A 24,903-nucleotide genomic window follows, 5' to 3' on the forward strand; every position below is an offset into this window, starting at 1 on the left:
TTCAAGCGTTCTGCCTGATAAACTTCCTGAATTGGAAATTTTTCCTTCAGAAATGTTAATTCAATGTAAATAGGAGAAAAGAATGGATGTCAACATGAAGATGAAAAAACTAAAGGTACCTTTAAATTTTTTATTTTGCTTGACATATTTTGATATAACTAATCTCACCTTCAGTAAGTTATTTTTCTAAACTGAAATCTTGTCTTCCTATAACAGTAAATGTCTGCCTCAGAAAACATAGCACTCTGATATAAATGTCTTTATATGATCAAGGTTTACTTATTTTTTAAAAAACAAAATTACATTATATCAAGCTAAAATGGCTTTCAGGAATGAAGAATAGCTAGCTCTTACTCTTTTTTGAATACCTAGAGATGTATAAACAATCCTACATTTTCTAACTAGAAATGCTGCTTTTGTAATATGAAGTTAAGAAGGAAATTTTTATTTTGTTTTTGGTTTTTTGTTCACTTTTAAATGGAGAAGAAAATACAATATAGGATGAATTCACAATGGTCAGGGACATTAATTGTTATTACAACAGAGTTCTAATCTGCATTACATTTCAGTTGGGTAGAGCCATATAATTATAAGTGTGTACATACCAGATCAGTATTATTTCTTCTATAAAGGCACTGAAATAAAATTGAGAGGTCTCCTGAATCCAAGCATCAAAGTTGGCCTGTTCATGATTACACTCCTAGCCTCTCCCACACTAGGTAGTCAATGAATTTTTGTTAAATAGGTTAATTACTAATTTAATTAATTAGTTAAACAAAACCCACAATTTACTGCATTTTAAAACTTTAATCACTCCAGTGCCTGATTAGGAAAACTTACACTGCCAACATATAGAAAAATAAATAAATGTATGATTTTTGTCTTGTTACCAAGTTAAACAACAAGCTTGAATACAATAAAAGATTTAATGCAATAGTCTCTTTAGCTAATGGCCTGAAGTTCAAGATCAATATTCATATACATAAATAAAAATCTCAGTCATGAAAATGGAAAAGCACATGTAGTTTCAGTAATTTTTAAAAAGCTAAAAATTGTCAAATTCCTGATACACATCAAAAACATTTTTTTTAAGGCTTCTTCATTCTGTCTAGAAAATTTGAACATGGACTAGCAATTTGATGATTCCAAGGGACTACTGCTAATTGTGTTAGAGGTGATAAAGCCCCGTGGTTATACAATATCCATATTTTAAGACATAGAGATTCTTAAGAATCTACAGTTGAAATGACGTAATACCTGGGATTTGCTTCAAAATACTTAAGCAAAGAAATTAGGAATGAAGAGTATAAACAAAGCAAGTATAGCAAAATTTGGATCACTGATGAGTCTGGGAGATGACTGTATAAAGGATTATATTCTTTCCATCTTTATGTATATTAGAAAATTTATTTAAAAATTTTAAAGAATGGTCAAGATGATGAAGATAAAAATAATATAAATTAATAACAAAAAGATAACTAGAAAACCCCAATATTTGAAAACTAATGTCTCAGTAATCCATGAGTCAAAATAAAATGAAATTTGAAATTTAAAAGATTTTTGAAATGAGTGAAAATGAAAAATATCATATCCTTGATATAATAACAATAAACAATCTAAAAAGAAAATTACAGAAACAATTTCATTTACACGAGCATCAAAAAAATATTTAGGAATTAACAAAGGAGGTGACTTGTACAATGAGAAGTACTAAACACTGCTGAAAGAAACTAAGATATAAATGAAAACATATCCCATGTTCATGGACTGGAAGGCTGAATATTGTTGTCAAATACTACCCAAAGTGATCTACAGATTTAATGCAATTCCTATCAAAATCCCAATGACTTTTTTTTTTCAGAAATAGAAAAGCCCATCCTAAAATTCACACGGACTTCCAAAGGACCTGAAGTAGCTAGAGGACTCATACTTCCTGATTTCAAAACTTACTACAAAGCTACAGTAATCAAAAAACATAGATAAAAACAGACATATACACCAATGGAATAGAAGAGAGAACACAGAAATAAACCCTTGCATATGTGGTCAAAGGATTTTTGACAAGAGTGCCAAGACCATTCACTGGAGAAAGGACAGCTTTTTCAAAAAATGGTTCTGAGAAAACTAGATATTCACATGCAAAAGAATGAATTTAGATCCTTACCTAAAACTATATACAAAAATTAATTCAAAATGGATCAAAAACCTAAATCTAAAACCATAAAACTCTTTTCACAACTTGGGATTTGGCAATGATTTCCTGGATATGACACCACAGGCACAAGCAACAAAAGAAAAAATAGACAAATAAGACTTCATAAAAATTTTTAAACTGTATGCATTGACAACAGACAATATCAAGAGTAAAAAGGCAACCCACAGAATGAGAGAAAATATTTATAAATCTGATAAAGGATTAATATTCAGAATATATAGAAAGCTCCTGAAACCAACAATAAAAAACAAACTCAATTTAAAAATGGACAAAGGACTTGAAAAGACATTTTCCCGAAGAAGATATACAAATGACCAATAAGCATGTGAAAAGACATTTAACATCAGTAATCATTAGAGAAATTCAAATCAAATCTAGGCAATCAAACCTAACCTCATACCCAGCAGAATGGCTACAATCAAAAAACCAAAATAAATACTGGCAAAGATGTGGAGAAATTGGAACCCTTAGGCTCTGCTGGTAGAAATGCAAAATGGTATAGCCCTGGTGGAAAATAGTATGGCAGTTCCTCAAAAAATTAAAAATAGAATGACCATTTGATCCAGCAATTCCATTTCTGGGTATATACCCAAAAGAATCGCAAGCAAGGTCTCAAAGAGATAGTCTTACCCATGTTCACAGTAGCATTATTCACAGTAGCTAAAACATGGAAGCAACACAAGTATCCATTGACAGACAGATGACGAAAATGTGTTATATACATGCAATGGAATGTTATTCAGCCCTTTAGGAAGGAAATCCTGACATATGCTATAGCATGGATGTACACTGATGACACCACACTAGTGAAATAAGCCAGTCACAAAAAGACAAAAATATTGCACCATTCCACTTATATGAGATACTTGCAATAGGCAGAATCATAGACAAAGAAAGTAGAATGGTGGTTGCCAGGACTAGGGGCAAGAGGGAACAAGGAGTTGTTGTTTAATGGGTACTGAGTTTCAGTTTTACAAGATGTCAAGTATTAAAGAGATGGATGGTGATGACAGTTGCACAGTATTATGAATGCATTTAATACCACTGAACAGTTATTAAGATGGTAAATTTTATGTCATGTGTATTTTACCAAAATAAAAAAAAATTTGGAAAAAAGACAAGATATCAATCATATCAAAATTTGTGAGATGCAGTTAATGCAACACTTGGAGGGAAATTTATAACACAAATTATCTATATTAGAAAAGAAGAAAGGTTTCGACTCAATCACTTCAGTTTCTCCCTTAAGAAACTAGAAAGATAAGAGCAAATTACTCCTAAAGAAAGCAGAAAATGGGAATAATAAAGTTAAGAGTAGAAATCAATGAAACAGAGAACAGAAAAATAGACAGTATCAATAAACCAGGAGCTGGTTCTTTGAGAAGATAAATAAAATTGAAAACTTCTAAGCCAGACTATTAAGTATAAAAAAAAAGGGAAACAAATTTCTGAAATCAAGGATGAGAAAGGAAAAATCATTACAGAATCTAAAGAAATCAAAAGGATAATAAAGGAATACTATAAACACTTGTATGCCAGTAAATTCAATAACCTAGATGAAATGGACAAATTCCTTGAAAGGCACAAACTAAAAATAATGCTCAATCAAGAAGAAATGGATAACCTGATTAGCCTTACATCTCTCCTAAAAATTGGATTTGTATTTAAAAATCTTCCCTCAAAGAAAACTCAAGACCAAGATGGCTTCACTGGGGAATTGTACAAAATATGTAAGGAAGAACTAACACCAATTCTTTACAAACTCTTCTAAAAAACTAAAGAGGAGAGAGCATTTATTAGGAGAGCACATCTTGTCATTAAAACCACACAAAAGAATTACAAGAAAACAAACTGCAGCCCTATGAGGCGGATACTAACAATCATTACATTTTAGAGATAAATTGAGGACTAAAGAGATTTAGAAACTTGCCTAAGACCGCAGAGCTAAAAATTGGCAGGCAAGCTGGATTTCACAACAGAGGCTCTTAACCATAACACTATAACTGTTTCTCTAATTCAATTAAATTCTAGACACTCCTGCAAAAGAAAATAGTAAGAAAATAGTATGCTGCCCCATACTTACCTAGAAACTATGCTGGAACCATTATAGAGATCACTAGCATATGATAATGTAGCCAAAGGTCGTACTGAATTATATCGAGTAAACTTGGACAAGCATTCCTGAAATTCATCCAACTGGCTTGCAGTTCGACTGTCATCTATATGAAGAAAACAAAATAAAATAAATGAATTGAACTGAAACATAAGTCAAACAGCAATATCCACAGACTAAAAACTATATACTAAACACAAACAACAACTCTTCAAGAGTACTTAGAGAGGACTAACATACACAAATTATTGAGCTGATTTTTCAACTTTTAAAAAAAATTTCTCAGTGGTTCTTGAAAGACACAGTCTCTTTCAACACCAGTAAGAACATACTGTGAATTCTTTTTCTTTTTTAAGCAATAATTTCTTGCAAAAACAAAAAAAAAGTACCTCTGATCAAGAGACGTTAAATCATTTATTAAAACAAAATCCCTTATCAATGAAGAAGGTGAGGGTGGAGAGACAAGTACATATACTGGACAGGGTATTTGTTAAAGGAACATGTTTACAGGGATACATCTTCATGTTCATGTTTACTTATAGTCAAAACACAATAATAACATAATTTAGATTAAAAATAGATTTTTAAGTAAAAAGAAAGTGAAATATTTGTTCACATAATACTTCGAAGTGTTTCAAATCCAATTATGGGACGAGAGTAAAAACTGCAGTGTATGAATTATTAATTTTCAAAATCAAACTTAAAATAGGTTCACTCGGGCTTCCCTGGTGGCGCAGTGGTTGAGAGTCTGCCTGCCGATGCAGGGGACACGGGTTCGTGCCCCGGTCTGGGAAGATCCCACATGCCGCGGAGCGACTAGGCCCGTGAGCCATGGCCACTGAGCCTGCGCGTCCGGAGCCTGTGCTCCACAACGGGAGAGGCCACAACAGTGAGAGGCCCGCGTACCGCAAAAATAAATAAATAAATAAAAATAAAAATAAATAAATAAATAAAATTAAATAAATAAATAAAAATTGGTTCACTCAAATGTCTTGGTGAATATGGAAAACAATAATTCCATCCAATAGAACTCTTTACAAATACTTTGAGTAAAGTCCATTTCAGTAAACTATTCATAACTAAATGATGTAGAATTTAAATCACAAAATCAGGTTATAAAGGACCTGAGAAGACAGCTAATTTACTCTCCAATGTAGAAACAGGCCTACAGTAAAAGCATGAATAAAAACATTGTTTTTCAAAACTGCTTAAAGTTTGGACTTGCGTTTTCCCTTCCAAAGAAAGAAAAGAACACAATTACTTTAGTTAGCTTTCTATATTGAAACTTGAAATAAGCCTGTTATAACACAGTGTTTTCAAACCTTCTTCCTTATTCTTAGCTCATATACATATACACACACAGAACATTTTTAAGGTAAACTTTTGTGATTTCCTTTCTTAAATGTCCTCTGAAAACACTAGTAAGCAAAAAGAAATTAAGCTGTAAGAATCATTAAGTCAAAAGAGTTACTATTACTCTACTATATGATATATAATGAAGAATTTATTTATTTTATCTGGAGATTTCCAGTTATCTTGAATTGCTGACATGAAGTACTTTATCTAACAATTATTATAAAGAAAAACAAACAATTATTTGAGGAAACTAAGTAAGCTTCTGTCCCTAATATTTTACATTTTAAAGATTTAAACACTAACTTAACATAGTCATCTAACAACCTACATTAAAAGGGCTCAATTTTGTAGTGTTTCCATTCTAGAAAACACAAAAGGAACAAACCCAATTAGCATGAAATATCAAGATGTTATTGAGCTAAAGTACTTGGTCCACAAAAATTATTCTCAGGAAATTCAACAAATGATAAATAAAACATAGGTTATTGCAAAAGGGGGGGGTATCAACTGCACTGCAAAGTGGTTTGGATACAACATGCATCCAACCATGTAACTGGTTCTTTTTATATATAACCCTATTACTGTGAGCTACGTAATGCAGTAAATACTGAAAAGACAGTTACTTTATAGCTAACCATTTAAAAATTGTTTTAATATTAATATATTCTTTCAACATTTTGACATCAATCCCTAAGTACATAAAATTCACAAGCATTCAAGAATGTCTATTCTGCAGAAGATCACCATCCTTTTCTAGGGTAGTTGAACTTCCAGCCATCATATCCACTCATTTAACACCTACTTTCAACAGAAGTTATAAAAATAACACTAAAAGCAGTTATTTCAGTATCTGAAAGCACAGGGATTAGATTTCACTTATCTGGTTGTAAAAAGGTAGGATTTTGTTTGCTTGGTTGGTTTCTGATCAATACCCATACATATCTGATGGCGTATCACCCCTCCTATTCTAATTACAGATCAGTTTGTAAAAGTGTGTCCAGTGTCTCTTCTCTCTTCTAATGCTTTATAATTTAGTTTCTCTTTCAATTACAATTAAGAGTTCAAAGCATTTTTTCTTAGTCTTCATGTCTCATTTTCATAGATGAAAATAAAAGTTGGGGATGGGGAGTGTGTTCTCATTTGAAAATATACAAAAGGACAATCAAACTCTTAGGTACCCCATTACAAAGAAGTTTAAATTTCCTCTTTGACAGCCAAGGACACTAAGAGGGACTCCATATTCAGCAATATGATCAGTGTAGACACTGCAAATTTGTTAAGTTAAATTTGAGATTCCTAAAAACTAAAGACAACATGTGTTAAGTACAATACAGCCATGTCTACAAAAATAAAAATCTAATCTTCCTCCTGGTTTTAACTTACTAGTCTACCTCCCTATAAAGCTATATCTCCAAAATAAATTAAATTGGTTTGTGATTACCTTTACTATCCCACAGCATGCTTATGCTATAGTTATTTACAAATTATTAATCAATAGCCTACTCCAATCTCTCTTTCCCATCTTGCTCTCTCTCTTTTTTTAATGTCTGTCATTTGCCTGTGGTTGTATTTCAACATCATACCAACAAATAACATCTGAAAGGGTTAACATGAACCCTCTGCCAGTCAGTAGAATGTAGGTCTAAGACCACTTTCAATGTAACAGCTTCCTACTGTAGTTTACAGACTATTACAGAAGTTTAATAAGGGGCTCAATTCTCAAGACAATGCAATGAGAGCTTTGCATCTGTATGAAAACTGTTGACTATTAATTTCAAACACACTTAAAAACAAAGTTTGGCTTTCTTCTAGTCTTCAGAGGAAAAATGCTATGTGAATCTATATACATTTTTCTGCCACCTCCAGTCCTGAGGCAAATTTCTCCAAAGATTCTCTCTCTATAATGTGTGGATTATAATACAAACATGCCTATTCAAGAGAAAACCAAGGAAAAATTTTTAACAATTAATAAAATAACAGACATTTTTTCCTTGGTGGTCCTCATTTTGAGCAGGTGTATTACAAATGACATCAATTAATTGAGAATCTAACTTATACCAAGCATTGTATTTTACATGCATCATCTATAAACCTTAAAAAAAAAAAACCCTGCTGGGTTGGTATAAATGTCCCTACCGCACTGGTGAGCAAAGACACCAAGAAAAGCTAAAGATCAGAGAACTAACAAAAAGGGAACAGAACTCGGTTACTTTTCTATAGCAATAAAAATATTCTATACTATTGTGTACAAATCTTTGCATAAGTTATTTCCTCTACTTTGAATATGTTTCTAATTACCTTTTTTAGTTAATTAATACTAGCCTTGACTAAATACAACATCTCTGAAATCCCTACAGGAATCATTTTCTCACATTTCTCCATTTTCAACATGGCACGGCTTTTTCACTCCCAGTTATATTAGTGGATATTCTTCTCTATTCCCTTAATGCCCTTTTCATATGTATATAACATAAAATATCACATAGACTTATTATTATTATTTTTTTTTTTTTTTTGCGGTACACGGGCCTCTCACTGCTGCGGCCTCTCCCGTTGCGGAGCACAGGCTCCGGACGCGCAGGCTCAGAGGCCATGGCTCACGGGCCCAGCCACTTCACGGCATGTGGGATCCTCCCGGACCGGGGCACGGACCCATGTCCCCTGCATTAGCAGGCAGACTCGCAACCACCGCGCCACCAGGGAAGCCCGACACATAGAATTATTTACCTGTTGCTTCCCCCCACTAAATTCATAATACTGCTTGACGACAAGAACAAGTACTTTCATCTTTTTATTCTTAGCACAGAGGATAGTGCTTACAACTTAATAAATGTTGAAGAATAGAAGGCAACTGAATGGAACTTATTTTTGCTAGCTACATATTCATGGCTGATTTGTTTTTAACTTTATACAGCTCACTATATACAGATAAAAAATTCCCAAATAAAGAAAGAGAACAAAAATAGATATGGAAAAGCAATGTTCTCCAAGATGTCTAAGAACCTACACAATACTGTGCTAGACTATGTTGAAAACAGACACTTTTGCTTTCCATAAATCCAGCATAAGAAGCTAGATTTGGATATGAAACATGAATCTGAGATATTTTAAGAAGTCCTGAATGTACCTGAGATACGAGACATCCTTGTAGAAAAGTAACATTGCTCTAAGTCTTCAAAATGAGCAGTGAGTCGTTTTCGTCTTGATGCTAATGTGCTGTTATACCAGGGCTGTTTCTTTGTCTAAGGTGATAACAAGAAAAGACACTTGTAACTCAGAACAAATCATACTATTTCTCTGCACAGAATATCCAAATGCTTGAATATTTAATTTCAAAAGTTCACATTAAAATACTTACAAATAGCAAAATCCCATAGTTCTTAGACCATATTTCGAATTCTTATTTTAAAGGGAAAATAGGTCAATTTTATGAGAATAAAATGAGAAGCTTCTTTCAACTCTCCAAAATAAATGAAGATAGAATCTATTATAAGGGCTATTCTAAAAAGTATAATTTTGAGAATTTTACTTTAATATGCATCAATTGTTAGAAAACAATTACCAAAAGAAAACTAATTACTGCTTCATCATCCTTATATTGCAACCTATACCTTGTGAATAACAGGAAGACTGCTTGGCTGTACAGAATAGGTATTTAAATTAACACTGATTATTAGGTTAAGGGGTAGTTAATATGTATAGTTTGACATATACATTAGAAGACCCGAATAACTAAATCACACACACACATATATATATATATATATATATATATATATATACACACACACACATACTTAGAGAACAACAACAAATCTGAAATATACTGGCATATAAATCTTATTTAAAAAGTTTATAATCCTAAATATATAATACTACCAACACCATGTTAATTAAAAGGGTATGAAAACCCTTCCACAAATGGTTACTATTATGCTTGTGGCACATTAACAGATAAAGAGATAAGACACAAAATGAGATCCTGAGATGACACAAGTTCACCAATAAGAATACCAGAACTGCAAATGTATTAAGTAAGAAATATTAAGTTACTACAATGAACAAAAAACACTTATCTAAAGTGAACTCCTGCTAAAAGTAAATGGTAACTAAGATATATTTTAAAGCTGCGCTTGGATCAAAAGAAAAAAAGGACTATTTTCCAAAAGATAAACAACCGAACAGTAAGCTGAACCCAGAGAGGTAACAGTAAACAAAATATAAGAGTGTAGAAAAGGGGAAACAAGGGGACAATCTGATTTGAGGACAAATACCTACGAAAGAACAAGTATTAGATTTGGAGAATAAAAAGAGAATTTCCAAAGTGGAAGACAAATCTGCAAAAATTACTCAAAATGAAGGAATAAAGTCAAGAAGAAAGAAAAATTTGTAAGACAAGAAAAGAGACATAGGAGACAGAATAATAAGGTTTATTCCAGAAAAAGATGTCAGAATAATAATAGTGAAGGTGATCCAGGACCTTGGAAAAAGAATGGAGACAATGATCGAAAAGATGTAAGAAATGTTTAACAAAATCCTAGAAGAATTAAAGAACAAACAAACAGATATGAACAATACAATAATTGAAATGAAAAATACGCTAGAAGAAATCAATAGCAGAATAACTGAGGCAGAAGAACGGATAAGTGACCTGGAAGACACAATGGTGGAATTAACTGTTGCAGACCAGAATTAAAAAAATGAATGAAAAGAAATGAAGACAACCTAAGAGACCTCTGGGACAACATTAAACGCAAAGACATTCGCATTATAGGGGTCCCAGAAGGAGAAGAGAGAGAGAAAGAACCCGAGAAAATATTTGGAGAGATTAGAGTCAAAAACTTCCTTAACATGGGAAACGAAATAAACACCCAAGTCCAGGAAGCACAGAGCATCCCAGGCAGGATAAACTCAAGGAGAAACACACCAAGACACACAGTAATCAAACTGGAAAAAAATAAAGACAAAGAAAAATTACTGAAAGCAGCAAGGGAAAAACAACAAATAACATACAAGGGAACTCCCGTAAGGTAAACAGCTGATTTGCCAGCAGAAACTCTACAAGCCAGAAAGAAGTGGCATGATATACTTAAAGTGATGAAAGGGAAGAAGCTACAACCAAGATTACTCTACCCGGCAAGGATCTCATTCAGATTTGAGGGAGAAATCAAAAGCTTTACAGATAAGCAAAAGCTAAGAGAATTCACCACCACCAAACCAGCTCTACAACAAATGTTAAAGGAACTTCTCTAGGTGGGAAACACAAGAGAAGAAAAGGACCTACAAAAACAAAACACAAAACAATTAAGAAAATGGTAATAGGAACATACATATCAATAATTACCTTAAACGTGAATGGATTAAATGCTCCAACAAAAAGACACAGGCTTGCTGAATGGATACAAAAACAAGACCCATATGTATGCTGTCTACAAGAGACCCACTTCAGACCTAGGGACACATACAAACTGAAAGTGAGGGGATGGAAAAAGATATTCCATGCAAATGGAAATCCAAAGAAAGCTGGAGTAGCAAGACTCATATCAGATAAAATAGACTTTAAAATAAAGAACGTTACAAGACACAAGGAAGGACACTACATAATGATCAAGGGATCAATCTAAGAAGAAGATATAACAATTATAAATATATATGCACCCAACATAGGAGCACCTCCATACAAAAAGCAACTGCTAACAGCTATAAAAGAGGAAATCGACAAACACATATTATCTCACACGAGTCAGAATGGCCATCATCAAAATATCTAGAACCACTAAATGCCGGAGAGGGTCTGGAGAAAAGGGAACACTCTTGCACTGCTGGTGGGAATGTGAATTGATACAGCCACTATGGAGAACAGTATGGAGGTTCCTTAAAAAACTACAAATAGAACTACCATATGACCCAGCAATCCCACTACTGGGCATATACGCTGAGAAAACCATAATTAAAAAGGAGTCACGTACCAAAATGTTCATTGCAGCTCTATTTACAATAGCCTGGAGATGGAAACAACCTAAGTGTCCATCATCAGATGAATGGATAAAGAAGATGTGGCACATATATACAATGGAATATTACTTAGCCATAAAAAGAAACAAAATTGAGCTATTTGTAATGAGGTGGATAGACCTAGAGTCTGTCATACAGAGTGAAGTAAGTCAGAAAGAGAAAGACAAATACCGTATGCTAACACATATATATGGAATTAAGAAAAAAAAATGTCATGAAGAACCTAGGGGTAAAACAGGAATAAAGACACAGACCTACTAGAGAATGGACTTGAGGATATGGGGAGGGGGAAGGGTAAGCTGTGACAAAGCAAGGGAGAGGCATGGACATATATACACTACCAAACGTAAGGTAGATAGCTAGTGGGAAGCAGCCGCATAGCACAGGGAGATCAGCTCCGTGCTTTGTGACCGCCTGGAGGGGTGGGATAGGGAGGGTGGGAGGGAGGGAGACGCAAGAGGGAAGAGATATGGGAATATACGTATAACTGATTCACTTTGTTATAAAGCAGAAACTAACACACCACTGTAAAACAATTATACTCCAATAAAGATGTAAAAAAAAAATAATAATAAGAGTGGGGGACTTTAACACCTCACTTACACCAAATGACAGATCATCCAAACAGAAAATTAATAACAAAACACAAGCTTTAAATGACACAACAGACCACACAGATTTAATTGATATTTAATATTTAATAATATAGATATTTTAATTGATTTCTTTCCATCCCAAAACAGCAGATTACACTTTCTTCTAAAGTGTACACAGAACATTCACCAGGATAGAACACATCTTGGGTCACAAATCAAGCTCAGTAAATTTGAGAAAATTGAAATCATATCAAGTATCTTTTCTGACCACAATGCTACGAGATTAGAAATCAATTACAGGGTAAAAAACGTAAAAAACACAAACACATAGAGGCTCAACCATATGTTACTAAATAACCAAGAGATCAGTGAAGAAATCAAAGAGGAAATCAAAAAACACCTAGAGACAAATGACAATGAAAACACGACAATCCAAAACCTATGGGATGCAGCAAAAGCAGTTCTAAGAGGGAAGTTTATAGCAATACAAGCCAACCTCAAGAAACAAGAAAAATCACAAATAAACTAACCTTACACCTAAAGGAACTACAGAAAGAAGAATAATCAAAACCCAAGGTTGGCAGAAGGAAAGAAATCATAAAGATCAGAGCAGAAATAAAGGAAATAGAAACAAGGAAAACAAGAGCAAAGATCAATAAAACTAAAAGCTGGTTCTTTGAGAAGATAAAAAAAATTGATAAACCATTAGCCAGACTCTTCAAGAAAGAGGGAGAGGACTCAAATCCATAAAATTAGAAATGAAAAAAGGAGAAGTTACACCAGACACTGCAGAAATGCAAAGCATCCTAAGAGACTATTACAGGCAACTCTATGCCCATAAAATGGACAACCTGGAAGAAATGGACAAATTCTTAGAAAGGTATAACCTTCTAAGACTGAACCAGGAAGAAATAGAAAATATGAACAGACCAATCACAAGTAATCAAATTGACACTGAGATTAAAAATCTTCCAAGAAACAAAAGTCGAGGACCAGATGGCTTCACAGGGTAATTCTATCAAATATTTAGAGAAGAGCTAACACCCATCCTTCTCAAACTCTTCCAAAAAAATGCAGAGGAAGGAACACTCCCAAACTCATTCTATGAGGTCACCATCACCCTGACACCAAAATCAGACAAAGATACTACAAAAACAGAAAATTACAGACCAATATCACTGATGAATATAGATGCAAAAATCCTGAACAAATACTAGCAAAGAGAATACAACAACACATTAAAAGGCTCATACGCCATAATCAAGTGGGATTTATCCCAGGGATGCAAGGATTCTTCAATATACGCAAATCAACCAATGTGATAAACCATATTAACAAACTGAAGAAGAAAAACCACATGATCATCTCAATAGATGCAGAAAAAGCTTTTGACAAAATTCAACACCCATTTATGATTAAAAAAAAACCTCCAGAAAGTGGGAAAAGAGGGAACCTACCTGAACATAATAAAGGCCATATAAAATAAACCCACAGCAAACATCATTTTCAATGGTGAAAAACTGAAAGCATTTCCTGTAAGATCAGAAACAAGACAAGGATGTCCACTCTCACCACTATTATTCAACATAGTTTTGGAAGACCTATCCACAGCAATCAGAGAAGAAACAAATAAAAGGAATACAAATTGGAAAAGAAAAGGTAAAACTGTCACTGTTTACAAATAACATGATACTATACATAGAGAATCCTAAATATGCTAGCAGAAAACTACTAGAGCTAATCAATGAATCTGGTAAAGTTGCAGGATACAAAATTAATGCACAGAAATCTCTTGCATTCCTATACACATATGATGAAAAATCTGAAAGAGAAAGCCCAGAGATAAGCCCATGCACCTATGGTCACCTAATCCATGAGAAACGAGGCAAGGATATACAATGGAGAAAAGACAGTCTCTTCAATAAGTGGTGCTGGGAAAACTGGACAGCTACATGGAACAGAATGAAATTAGAACACTCCCTAACACCATACACAAAAATAAACTCAAAATGGATTAGAGACCTAAATGTAAGACCAGACACTATAAAACTCTTAGAGGAAAACATAGGAAGAACACTGTTTGTCATAAATCACAGCACGATCTTTTTTGATCCACCTCCGACAGTAATGGAAATAAAAACGAATTAAACAAATGGGACCTAATGAAACTTAAAAGCTTTTGCAAAGCAAAGGAAACTATAAACAAGATGAGAAAACAACCCTCAGAATGGGAGAAAATATTTGCAAACGAATTAATGGACAAAGGATTAATCTCCAAAATATATAAACAGCTCATGCAGCTCAATATTAAAAAAACAAACAACCCAATCCAAAAATGGGCAGAAGACCTAAATAGACATTTCTCCAAGGAAGACATACAGATCGTCAAGAAGCACATGAAAAGCTGCTCAACATCACTAATTGTTAGAGAAATGCAAATCAAAACTACAATGAGGTATCACCTCACACCAGTTAGAATGGGCATCATCAGAAAATCTACAAACAACAAATGCTGGAGAGGGCGTGGAGAAAAGGGAACCCTCTTGCACTGTTGCAAGGTGGGAATGTAAACTGATACAGCCACTATGGAGAACAGTATGGAGTTTCCTTAAAAAACTAAAAATAGAATAACCATATGATCCAGCAATCCCACTACTAGGCATATACTCAGAGAAAACCATAATTCAAAAAGACACATGCACCCCAATGTTCATTGCAGCACTATTTACAATAGCCAGGTCATGGAAGCAACCTAGATGCCCATCAACAGACAAATGGATAAAGAAGATGTGGTACATATATACAATGGGATATTACTCAGCCATAAAAAGGAACGAAATTGGGTCATTTATAGAGACATGGATGGATCCAGAGACTGTCATACGGAGTAAAGTAAGTCAGAAAGAGAAAAACAAATATCGTATACTAACACATATATGTGGAACCTAAAAAGTGGTACGGATGGACCGGTTTGCAGGGCAGAAATTGAGACACAGATGAGGAGAACAAACGTATGGATACCAAGTGGGAAAGTGGCGGGGGTGGGCAGTCGGGGGGTGATGAACTGGGGGCTTGGGATTGACATATATACACTAATATGTATAAAATAGATAGCTAATGAGAACCTGCTGTATAAAAAAATAAATTAAATTAAATCCAAAAAAAAAGAAACGTTAAAAAAAAAAAAAGAATAATAAGGTTTAAAATATGGGCCCCCAGAGACCCAGAAAAGAGTAACAGACTAAAGAAGACATATCTGAAGAGTTGGTGCTGACAATTTTCCAGAACTGAAAACATACATGAATACAGACATAGAAATTATTCCTACCAAGAAAGATAATTAAAAACAAATCCACAAGGCGTCTCTGGTGGTACAGTGGCGAAGAATGTGTCTGCCAATGCAGAGGACACGGGTTCGAGCCCTGGTCCGGGAAGATCCCACATTCCAGAGAGCAACTAAGCCCCTGCGCCACAACTACTGAGACTGCGCTCTAGAGCCCACAGCCATAACAACTGAGCCCACGTGCCACATCTACTGAAGCTTGCACGCCTAGAGCCCATGCTCCACAACGAGAAGCCACCACGATGAGAAGCCTGCGCACTGCAACAAAGAGTAGCACCTGCTCGCCACCAACTAGAGAAAGCCCGCGCTCAGCAACAAAGATCCAACGCAGCCAAAAATCAATAAAAGTAAGTTAATTAAAAAAAAAAAGAAATCTGCAATTAGACACACTAAAGCAAAAGTATATTTTTTTACAAAACAGAAAGATTTTAAAATGAGACAAACAGAAAAGTTAATTCACCTAACAGGAACAATTAAACAAGCAAAATACTTCTCAAAAGCAATAAGAGAAGTTAGAACAAAGTGAACTTTGGTTATCCTTAAAAGTTGAAATAAAATAACCCCAACCTAAAATTCAGATTCCAACAAAACTGTCCTGCAACAACACGAGCAAAATATTTTTTCATGTAAATGAAAACAAGGATTATCACCAATAAGCTACTTCTTAAAAAATTTCTGAAACCATGTAATTGAAAAGTTCAACAACACAAACCAGAAGGTCTGAGACACAAAATGAAAGAGAAGTAAGGAAACTAGTAACCAAGTAAGTGATTTTAAATATTGTTTACATACATTAATTATAATATCTAATTTATGGGGTTCAAGAATAAGACAATAAATACACTGAAAACCAGCATACACATCAGAAGAGAGGGCCCAGATACTTTTACATGAAAATTCTACCAAATATTCAAGGAAGACATAACATCAATTGTACACAAACTATTTCAGAAAACACTTCCCAATTTGTCTTCTGAGACCAGCATAGCTGTAATACCCAAACCCAGCGAGGACACTGGGGAAGGGAAGGAAAGAAGAAGGGGAATAAGGGTCTTCATGAAAACAAGCACCCACAACAAAATAACAGCAAATCAATTTCAACAACATGTAAAAAGAATAACTCATCATGACTAAATGGAGTTCAGTCCAAGAATGCAGGGTTGTTTTCATATTAGAAAATCAATCAACGCAATTCATCAAGTGGGCAGAATAAAGGAGATATCCATATAAAAACTTCTGCCTGGTTTGCAGGGCAGAAATTGAGATACAGATGTAGAGAAAAAACATATGGACACCAAGGGGGAAAGCAGCGGGGGTTGTGATGAATTGGGAGATTGTGATTGACATGTATACACTGATGTGTATAAAATGGATGACTAATAAGAACCTGCTGTATAAATAAATAAATTAAATTAAAAAAAAATTTCAAGAGATGCATAAAAAAGCATCTGACAAAATTCAACACCTATACATGTTAAAATTTCTCAACAAATTAGGAACAGAAGGAAACTTCCTCAACTTGATAAAGGGCATCTACCAAAATGTAGAGCTAACATATAATTTGAAGTATAAGGGGGAAAGGGGAGGGAAAAAGAAGAAAAAGAAGAGAAGGGAGATGTGGCGAGAGGAGAGGAGGGGAGGGAAGAAGGAGAGGAGAAGGAGGGAAGAAGGAGAGGAGAAGGGGGGAAGAGGTGAGGGGAAACAGAAAAGAACACACAAAGATTAGAAAAGGTAAAAATATCTTCTTGCTGATCATATGATTTTACATAGAAATTCCTGAGAATCTACAAAACTACTAGAATTAATAAATTTAGAAAGAAAATTAATAAATTTAGCAAGCTAATAAGAATATATGGCTAATGTACAAAAATCAATTCTACGTTTATATATTCACAACAAAGTAGAAAATAAAAATTTTAAAATAATTGTATCAATAATAGCATCAAAAAGAATTAGAAATTTAATGAAAGCATGGAAGACCTCTATATTACAAACACAAACACTGCCAGGAGAAATTTTTAAAGGACCAAAATAGATGGAAAGATATACCATATTCATGGACTGGAAAGCTCAATATTGTTCGTGTGTTACCATTATGGTAACTGGGTAAAGGGTACAGGGGCTCTCTCTGGTTTGTTGTCTTTTTTAATGCTTTTTGTTTTGTTTTGGCCGTACCACACAGTTTGTGCAATCTTAGTTCCCCAACCAGGGATGGATTGAACCCAGGCTGCCAGTAGTGGAAGCATGGAGTCCTAACCACTGGACCACCAGGGAATTTTCATGGGCTCTCTCTGTATTAATTTTTACAACTGCATATGAATCTACAGTTATCTCAAAATTTAAAAATTTATTTTTACAACTCTAAAGAAACTTAGGAATAAACTTATGAAGAAATAAATAAAACCTAGACTCAACTTAATATCATAAATATATCAATTCCTCGTAAGGTAATTTATAAGTTAAAGGCAGTTCTAATAAAGATACCAAGAAGCTTTTTTATGCAGCTAGAGAAACTGATACTAAAGTTGATGTGAGGGCTTCTCTGGTGGCGCAGTGGTTAAGAATCCGCCTGCCAATGAAGGGGACACGGGTTCAAGCTCTGGTCTGGGAAGATCTCACATGCCGCGGAGCAACTAAGCCCGTGCACCACAACTACTGAGCCTGCACTCTAGAGCCCGCGAGCCACAACTACTTAGCCTGCAAGCCACAACTACTGAAGCCTGAGCACCTAGAGCCCGTGCTCCACAACAAGAGAAGCCACCGTGATGAGAAGCCCACGCACCACAATGAAGAGTAGCCCCCGCTCTCTGCAACCAGAGAAAGCCCATGTGCAACAATGAAGACCCAACACAGCCAAAAACAAAATAAATTAAATAAATTTAAAAAAATAATAAAGTTCATGTGAAAAAACAAACAGGAAAGAATATTCTGTAAAACACTGAAAAAGAAGTGCTGGGGGGTTGGAGGAATTAGTTCTATCAGACATTAAAACATACCATAAAGAGGTGATAGTGAAAAGGGAAACATATCAGCAGATAGAAGAGAAAGACCAGAAATAAATCCATTTTACACACAGAATTTTTGATATGAGAAAGGCTGCATATCACAACTCTCGATCAAAGATAGATTTTTAAAAAGTGGGCTGGGACAACTGACTAGACATTTGGATAAAGATAAAATTAGATCCACACCTCAAAACATACACAACAATAAACTCCAAACAGAACAGGAATCTAAATGTAAAAAATGAAACGAGACAAGTATTTTAAGAAAACATGGGTAAATTTCTCTATATTCTAGTTACAGGTAGACATTTTGAACTATGACTCAAAACCCAGAGGTAACAAAAGATTGGTAACTTTAAATAATAATTTAAAAATTTTGAACAGTTTCAAAGAAAAACAGAAGAAAATATAGGCAACATTTATCACAGATAAAGGGCTAATATTCTTAATATACCGTCAAATCTTAAAAATTGAACAAAACAGATCAAAAACTTTATAGAAAAAATAGGCCAGGGCTTCCCTGGTGGTGCAGTGGTTGAAGAGTCCGCCTGCCGATGCAGGAGACACAGGTTCGTTTCCCGGTCTGGGAAGATCCCACATGCCGCAGAGCGGCTAGGCCCGTGAGCCACGGCCGCTGAACCTGCACGTCCGGAGCCTGTGCTCCGCAATGGGAGAGGCCACAACAGTGAGAGGCCCACGTACCGCAAAAAAAAAAAAAAAAAAAAAAAAGGCCAGAAATATGAATACATAATCCACTAATAAGTATATTAATATACAAGTAATCATATGATGGTTGTTCAGCTTCATTCATAATTACAGAAACATAAAACTATTCTGAGATATATTTCTCACCTAAAAGATTGGCAAAAATTTTAAAGTAAAACTCATTCTTTTAGAGAGCCTCTGAGAAAGACTGTAGGAAAACAGGCACATTCATATATTGCTGGGGAAAATGCAAATTGGTACAATTCTTTGGGGGAAGAGGATGATTTGGCAATATCAATCTCTGTCTTTCTCTCCATCCGTCCGTCCGTCCATCCATCCATCCATCCATTCATCCATCTACATCTTTGACCCAGAAACCCCATGTCTAGGAATTTACACTTAAGATACATTGTCCAACAATATGAAAATACATATGCACAAGTTAATCACTGCAGCACTACTTGTATTTACAAGATAATGTAAATTACCTGTCTTTATGTAACTAATTGATTAAATAATCCTATGCAGCTATAAAAACAATGAGGAAGAGTTCTATGAACTTCTGTGGATTTGTTTTCATGATACATTGTTAAAATAAAAAAGCAAAGTGCAGAAGAGAATCACTAGGAAAGCTACCCTTTGTGTAAGAAAAAAGAAATGAGAGAATATGAATATGTATCATGAAAACCTGACTAATAAAACTGGTTACCAACGGGGGTAAGAAACAATGTAGTGGGAAAAGATAAAGGATATGGGAATTGGAAGAAGGGCTAGACGGGTGGTATTTATTGAGTATGACTTTTTGTACAGCTCTGACTTTTAGAATCAGGTTAATATTTCATATATTCAAAAAAGTCTGTATGTCATAAAAATGGGGGGTGGTGGAACACAAACAGAAGCAAATGAATTTAACTGTATTTCAAAGAAATATCACAGTTTATACTGATGAAAATTAACAATCAAAACAAAGTAAACTTTGAACACACTATATTTTCACACTATATTCTCTCAGACTAAAGACAAAAAGAAATTTAAATATCACTAGTTAGTAGATTTGTTTTCTTAGTAATTTCCATACTAGTTTATATATATATTTTTTCTAAGACTATGACAATAAGTAAAACTTATTTTGATAATGAGAGCTAGGTTTCTGTCAGAAAAGAGAAATAGAGATATAGAAAGGGTACAATGTAAAGCTACAACGAACCCTGTGATAGTGAACTGCAGTGAGAGCTCATCAGTATGAACTCATAGCTTTTATGACAGATGCAGAAACACAGACATGTTATTTACATATATGATTACATAAATATTATGTTCATAAACTGAAGAGCATAGATTAATCTCAGCTAGTCTGTATTGCCCACATGGTTATCTCCAGAACAGCTGACTCTTACCTACATTACAAAATGTTGTGGGTTTTTTTAACAATTCTTTTTTTTTAAATTTATTTATTTTTGGCTGCATTGGGTCTTTCGTTGCTACATGCAGGCTTTCTCTAGTTGCGGCGAGTGGGGGCTACTCTTCGTTGCGGCGCACAGACTTCTCATTGCGGTGGCTTCTCTTGTTGCAGAGCACGGGCCCTAGGAGCGTGGGCTTCAGCAGTTGCAGCACGCAGGCTCAGTAGTTGTGGCTCATGGGCTCGGGAACACAGGCTCAGTAGTTGTGGCGCACGGGCTTAGTTGCTCCGTGGCATGTGGGATCTTCCTGGACCAGGGCTCGAACCCGTGTCCCCTGCATTGGCAGGTGGATTCTTAACCACTGCGCCACCAGGGAAGCCCACAAAATGTACTAAATGAAGATAAATGATATACCATAACCATGGGCCTGTGAGTTGTTTGGGAGCAGACTGTATCAGTCTGTCAGCATTGTTTAGTAATAATAAGTGAATTTATGATTCACCTGATTTCAGTGGAGCCTGTAACTTAATGGCTGGTCACATAACTAGAATGCACTGCCCATGTGACTAGGTTAAAATAAGAGATCCGACCTCAAGCCAAATTTGAATTTCCCATTACTAAGGTGCTTGAGATGCAAGCTAGCAATTGTTCTGAACCTGGAAACAAAGCAATTCTTCTGTGACTCGGTGGTAGAAGGACAAAGAAGACTGTGCCTGAAGTCTTCATATCCCTTTCAATGAGTACCCTTCTTCTGCTTGGCTGTACTATATCCATTGCCTATAATGATGTTCCAGAAGTATAAACTGCTTGATTCCTGTGAGTCCTTTCATCAAACACTTAAGGTGAATAATATATAATTAATGGATACATATTATAATATGTTACATATACAGATATACATATTTCCTAGCTCTGTCCACCGAGAAGACCTACAAGCAATGATGCCCGAAGTGCAATGAGCACACTTAAAACCCAGATCTTGCGCTTCCCTGGTGGCGCAGTGGTTGAGAGTCTGCCTGCCAATGCAGGGGACATGGGTTCGTGCCCCGGTCCAGGAAGATCCTACATGCCGCGGAGCGCCTAGGCCCGTGAGCCATGGCCACTGAGCCTGTGCGTCCAGAGCCTGTGCTCCGCGACAGGAGAGGCCACAACAGTGAGAGGCCCGCGTACCGCAAAAAGAAAAAAAAGAAAACAGGGCTTCTTGGATACACGGCTGATTCCAGGACTGGGGCAAGGTAAGTACAAGATGATGCTGGTATATCTTGTTGTCTAAGAATGTAATAAGTCACTTAAAGAATGATAAGAACATGAAAATCAGCTTGAAGGAGTTCCAACTAGACAAACAGGGAACAACTTCAGTTTCAAAATGATTAACAGAAAAAATTAAAATTCCATGATTCCATAACCATATAAACAAACAAAGAGGGAGGGAGGGAAAGATCCTCCCTTTCAGTAGAAATGCTAACGAATAAATGTGGAAGTATTACTCAGCTATTTAAAAAAATGAAATAATGCCATTTGCAGCAACATGGATGGGCTTACAGATTATCACATTAAGTCAAGTTAGACAGAGGAAGCTTATACTGTATGATATCACTTAAATGTGGCATCTAAAAAAATGATACAAATGAACTTATTTACAAAACAGAAATAGACTCACAGACATAGAAAGCAAACTTATGGTTACCAGAGGGGATAGCACAAGAGTGGGGGTGGATAAACTAGGAGTTTAGGATTAACATATACACACTACTCTATATAAAATAGGTAAATGACAAGGATCTACTGTATAGCACAGGGAACTATACTCAATATCTTATAATAACCTATAATGGAAAAGAATCTGAAAAAGTGCACATATATATATGTGACTCACTTTGCTGTATACTTGAAACTAACACAACACTGTAAACTAACTATACTTCAATAAAAAAGTTTAAAAAATAAATGTGGAAGAAAAAACGAATTAAAAATTATCATTTGGGCAAAACACATTAATAATTATTTCAAGTAAGATTTATTAATAGATGCTCAAATGGGAGAAAATGGTAAATTTACAGAGGACAAATCTGGCAGGCACTACCTTAATCAAGTGATCAGAGTTAACATCACCAGTACTGAGCAAACTCATATAATATGGCTCGAGATATGACAAACTAACAAAGGATACCACATCGGTTCTGTAGTATTCCTGATAAAGATGGATAATCTGAATCTAGTTATAAGGAAATATCACACAAACTCATATTAAGGAACGTTCTACAAAATTAATAACTTATTCAAAAACGTCAACATCACGCACAACTAAGGAACTATAACAATTTAGAGGAGACTGAAGAAACATGACAACTAAAGGTAACCAGTGATTCCGGATTCATATTGGAAAAGGAAAATTTTTTTCTTTTGCTATAAAAGAATATTAGTGGCAAAACTGCTAAAATTTAACTATATTATCTCAAATAATAATATTGCATTAACATTAAATTTCCTGATTTTACTAACTGTACTAAGCTTATATAAAAATTCTAAAGCAAAATGAACAGGCAATTATAAAACTTCAGTGGTATAAAAAAATTGTTTCTGGCTTCACCTACATTATATTGTTAACATTTTTTTCAGTTCAATTACAACTATAAACATTATTTTTAAGAGTAGTAAAATAATATACCCAATAGCTATACCATAGTTTCTATAGCTATTCTACTATGATTGGGCATATTTATTTTTCTAGAATTTTTGCTTTTATAAATAATACTGGTATATAATCTTTACATAGTACTTTGAATCATTTCTTATAAAAAATTCCTATGTTTATCACTACCAAATCACACATTTTTAGCATTTCTCATATGTATATATCGCCAAATAGTCTTCCTGTAAGACAACCAACTCTCTCCCCCCTCCCCTTTTCCCCCTCTCTCAGTCCCCCATCCCATCCTCAACACTACATGTACATGCACACAGCAAGCAAGAAGATCTCCCATTTTGAAACATCCTTAGCCACTATTAGGTGACTTCTTTGGTACCTTACACTACTTCATATTGTGCTTTTATTATTTAGGAAGTTGAGTATTATTTCATATATGAGCTGACCATCTGAATTTGCCTTTTTCCCCCATGTTCTTTATCTTTTTTTAAAAAATATTTTTGGAGCCTTCATCAAAAGAATGAAATTGGTTTAAGAAACTTTTTTTCATTTTGAAGCAATGTGAAGCAACTGACAAAACCTTTCCCAGTTTGGGTTTAAAAGTTTGTTTATGGTGCTTTCTTATATACAGCCCTCTTTTTTTCTACAGTTCTATTATTATTTAAATCATTATTTAGCTGATCTGGACTCTTACAGTAACAGATAAAACAGAAAGCTAAATTTCCTTCAAATGTTTCCTGGCTAACACTGCATAATTTACTTAATCTTCGCTTTTGACTCCCTCTTGCGAGAGCACTGGAATCACAACTAACTGTTGAACAATCATCGACAAGAAGACACTGGAACTCACCAAAAAACATACCCCACATCCAAAGACAAAGGAGAAGCCACAATGAGATGCTAGGAGGGGTGCAATCACAATAAAATCAAACCCCATAACTGCTGGGTGGGTGACTCACACACTGGAGAACACTTATACCACAGAAGTCTACCCACTGGAGTGAAGGTTCTGAGCCCCATGTCAGGCTTCCCAACCTGGAGACCCAGAAACGGGAGGAGGAATTCCTAGAGAATCAGACTTTGAAGGCTAGCGGGATTTGTTTGCAGGACTTCGACAGGACTGGGGCAAACAAGAGACTCCACTCTTGGAGGGCACACACAAAGTAGTGTGCACATCGGGACCCAAGGGAAGGAGCAATGACTGCATACGAGACTGAATAGACCTACCTGCTGGTGTTGGAGGGTCTCCTGCAGAGGCGGGGGGTGGATGTGTCTCACCAGGAGGACAAGGACACTGGCAGCAGAAGTGCTGGGAAGTACTCCTTGGCGTGAGCCCTCCCAGAGTCACGACTAGCCCCACTAAAGAGTGTGGGTAGGCTCCAGTGTTGGGTCACCTCAGGCCAAACAACCAACAGGGAGGGAACCCAGTCCGACTCATCAGCAGACAAGTGGATTAAATTTTCACTGAGCTCTGCCCACCAGAGAAATAGCCGGCTCTACCCACCACC

The 24,903-nt window shown here is 35.3% G+C and overlaps 1 protein-coding gene across 3 annotated transcripts in view; it reads right to left on the reverse strand.

Annotated features, from left to right (window-relative positions):
• COP1 (COP1 E3 ubiquitin ligase) overlaps positions 1–24,903 on the reverse strand; it is a 272,563-nt gene that overhangs the window by 135,990 nt on the left and 111,670 nt on the right. For all 3 annotated transcript variants that reach the window (XM_060034406.1, XM_060034397.1, XM_060034388.1), the window contains 2 exons: positions 8,812–8,926; positions 4,299–4,434 (listed from right to left, as the gene is read on the reverse strand). In XM_060034406.1, coding sequence (XP_059890389.1) covers positions 4,299–4,434; positions 8,812–8,926 — 251 coding nt within the window. The remainder of the gene's footprint in view (positions 1–4,298; positions 4,435–8,811; positions 8,927–24,903) is intronic.

Source organism: Delphinus delphis, chromosome 1 (genome assembly GCF_949987515.2).
Source record: "Delphinus delphis chromosome 1, mDelDel1.2, whole genome shotgun sequence".
Lineage (NCBI taxonomy): Eukaryota > Metazoa > Chordata > Mammalia > Artiodactyla > Delphinidae > Delphinus > Delphinus delphis.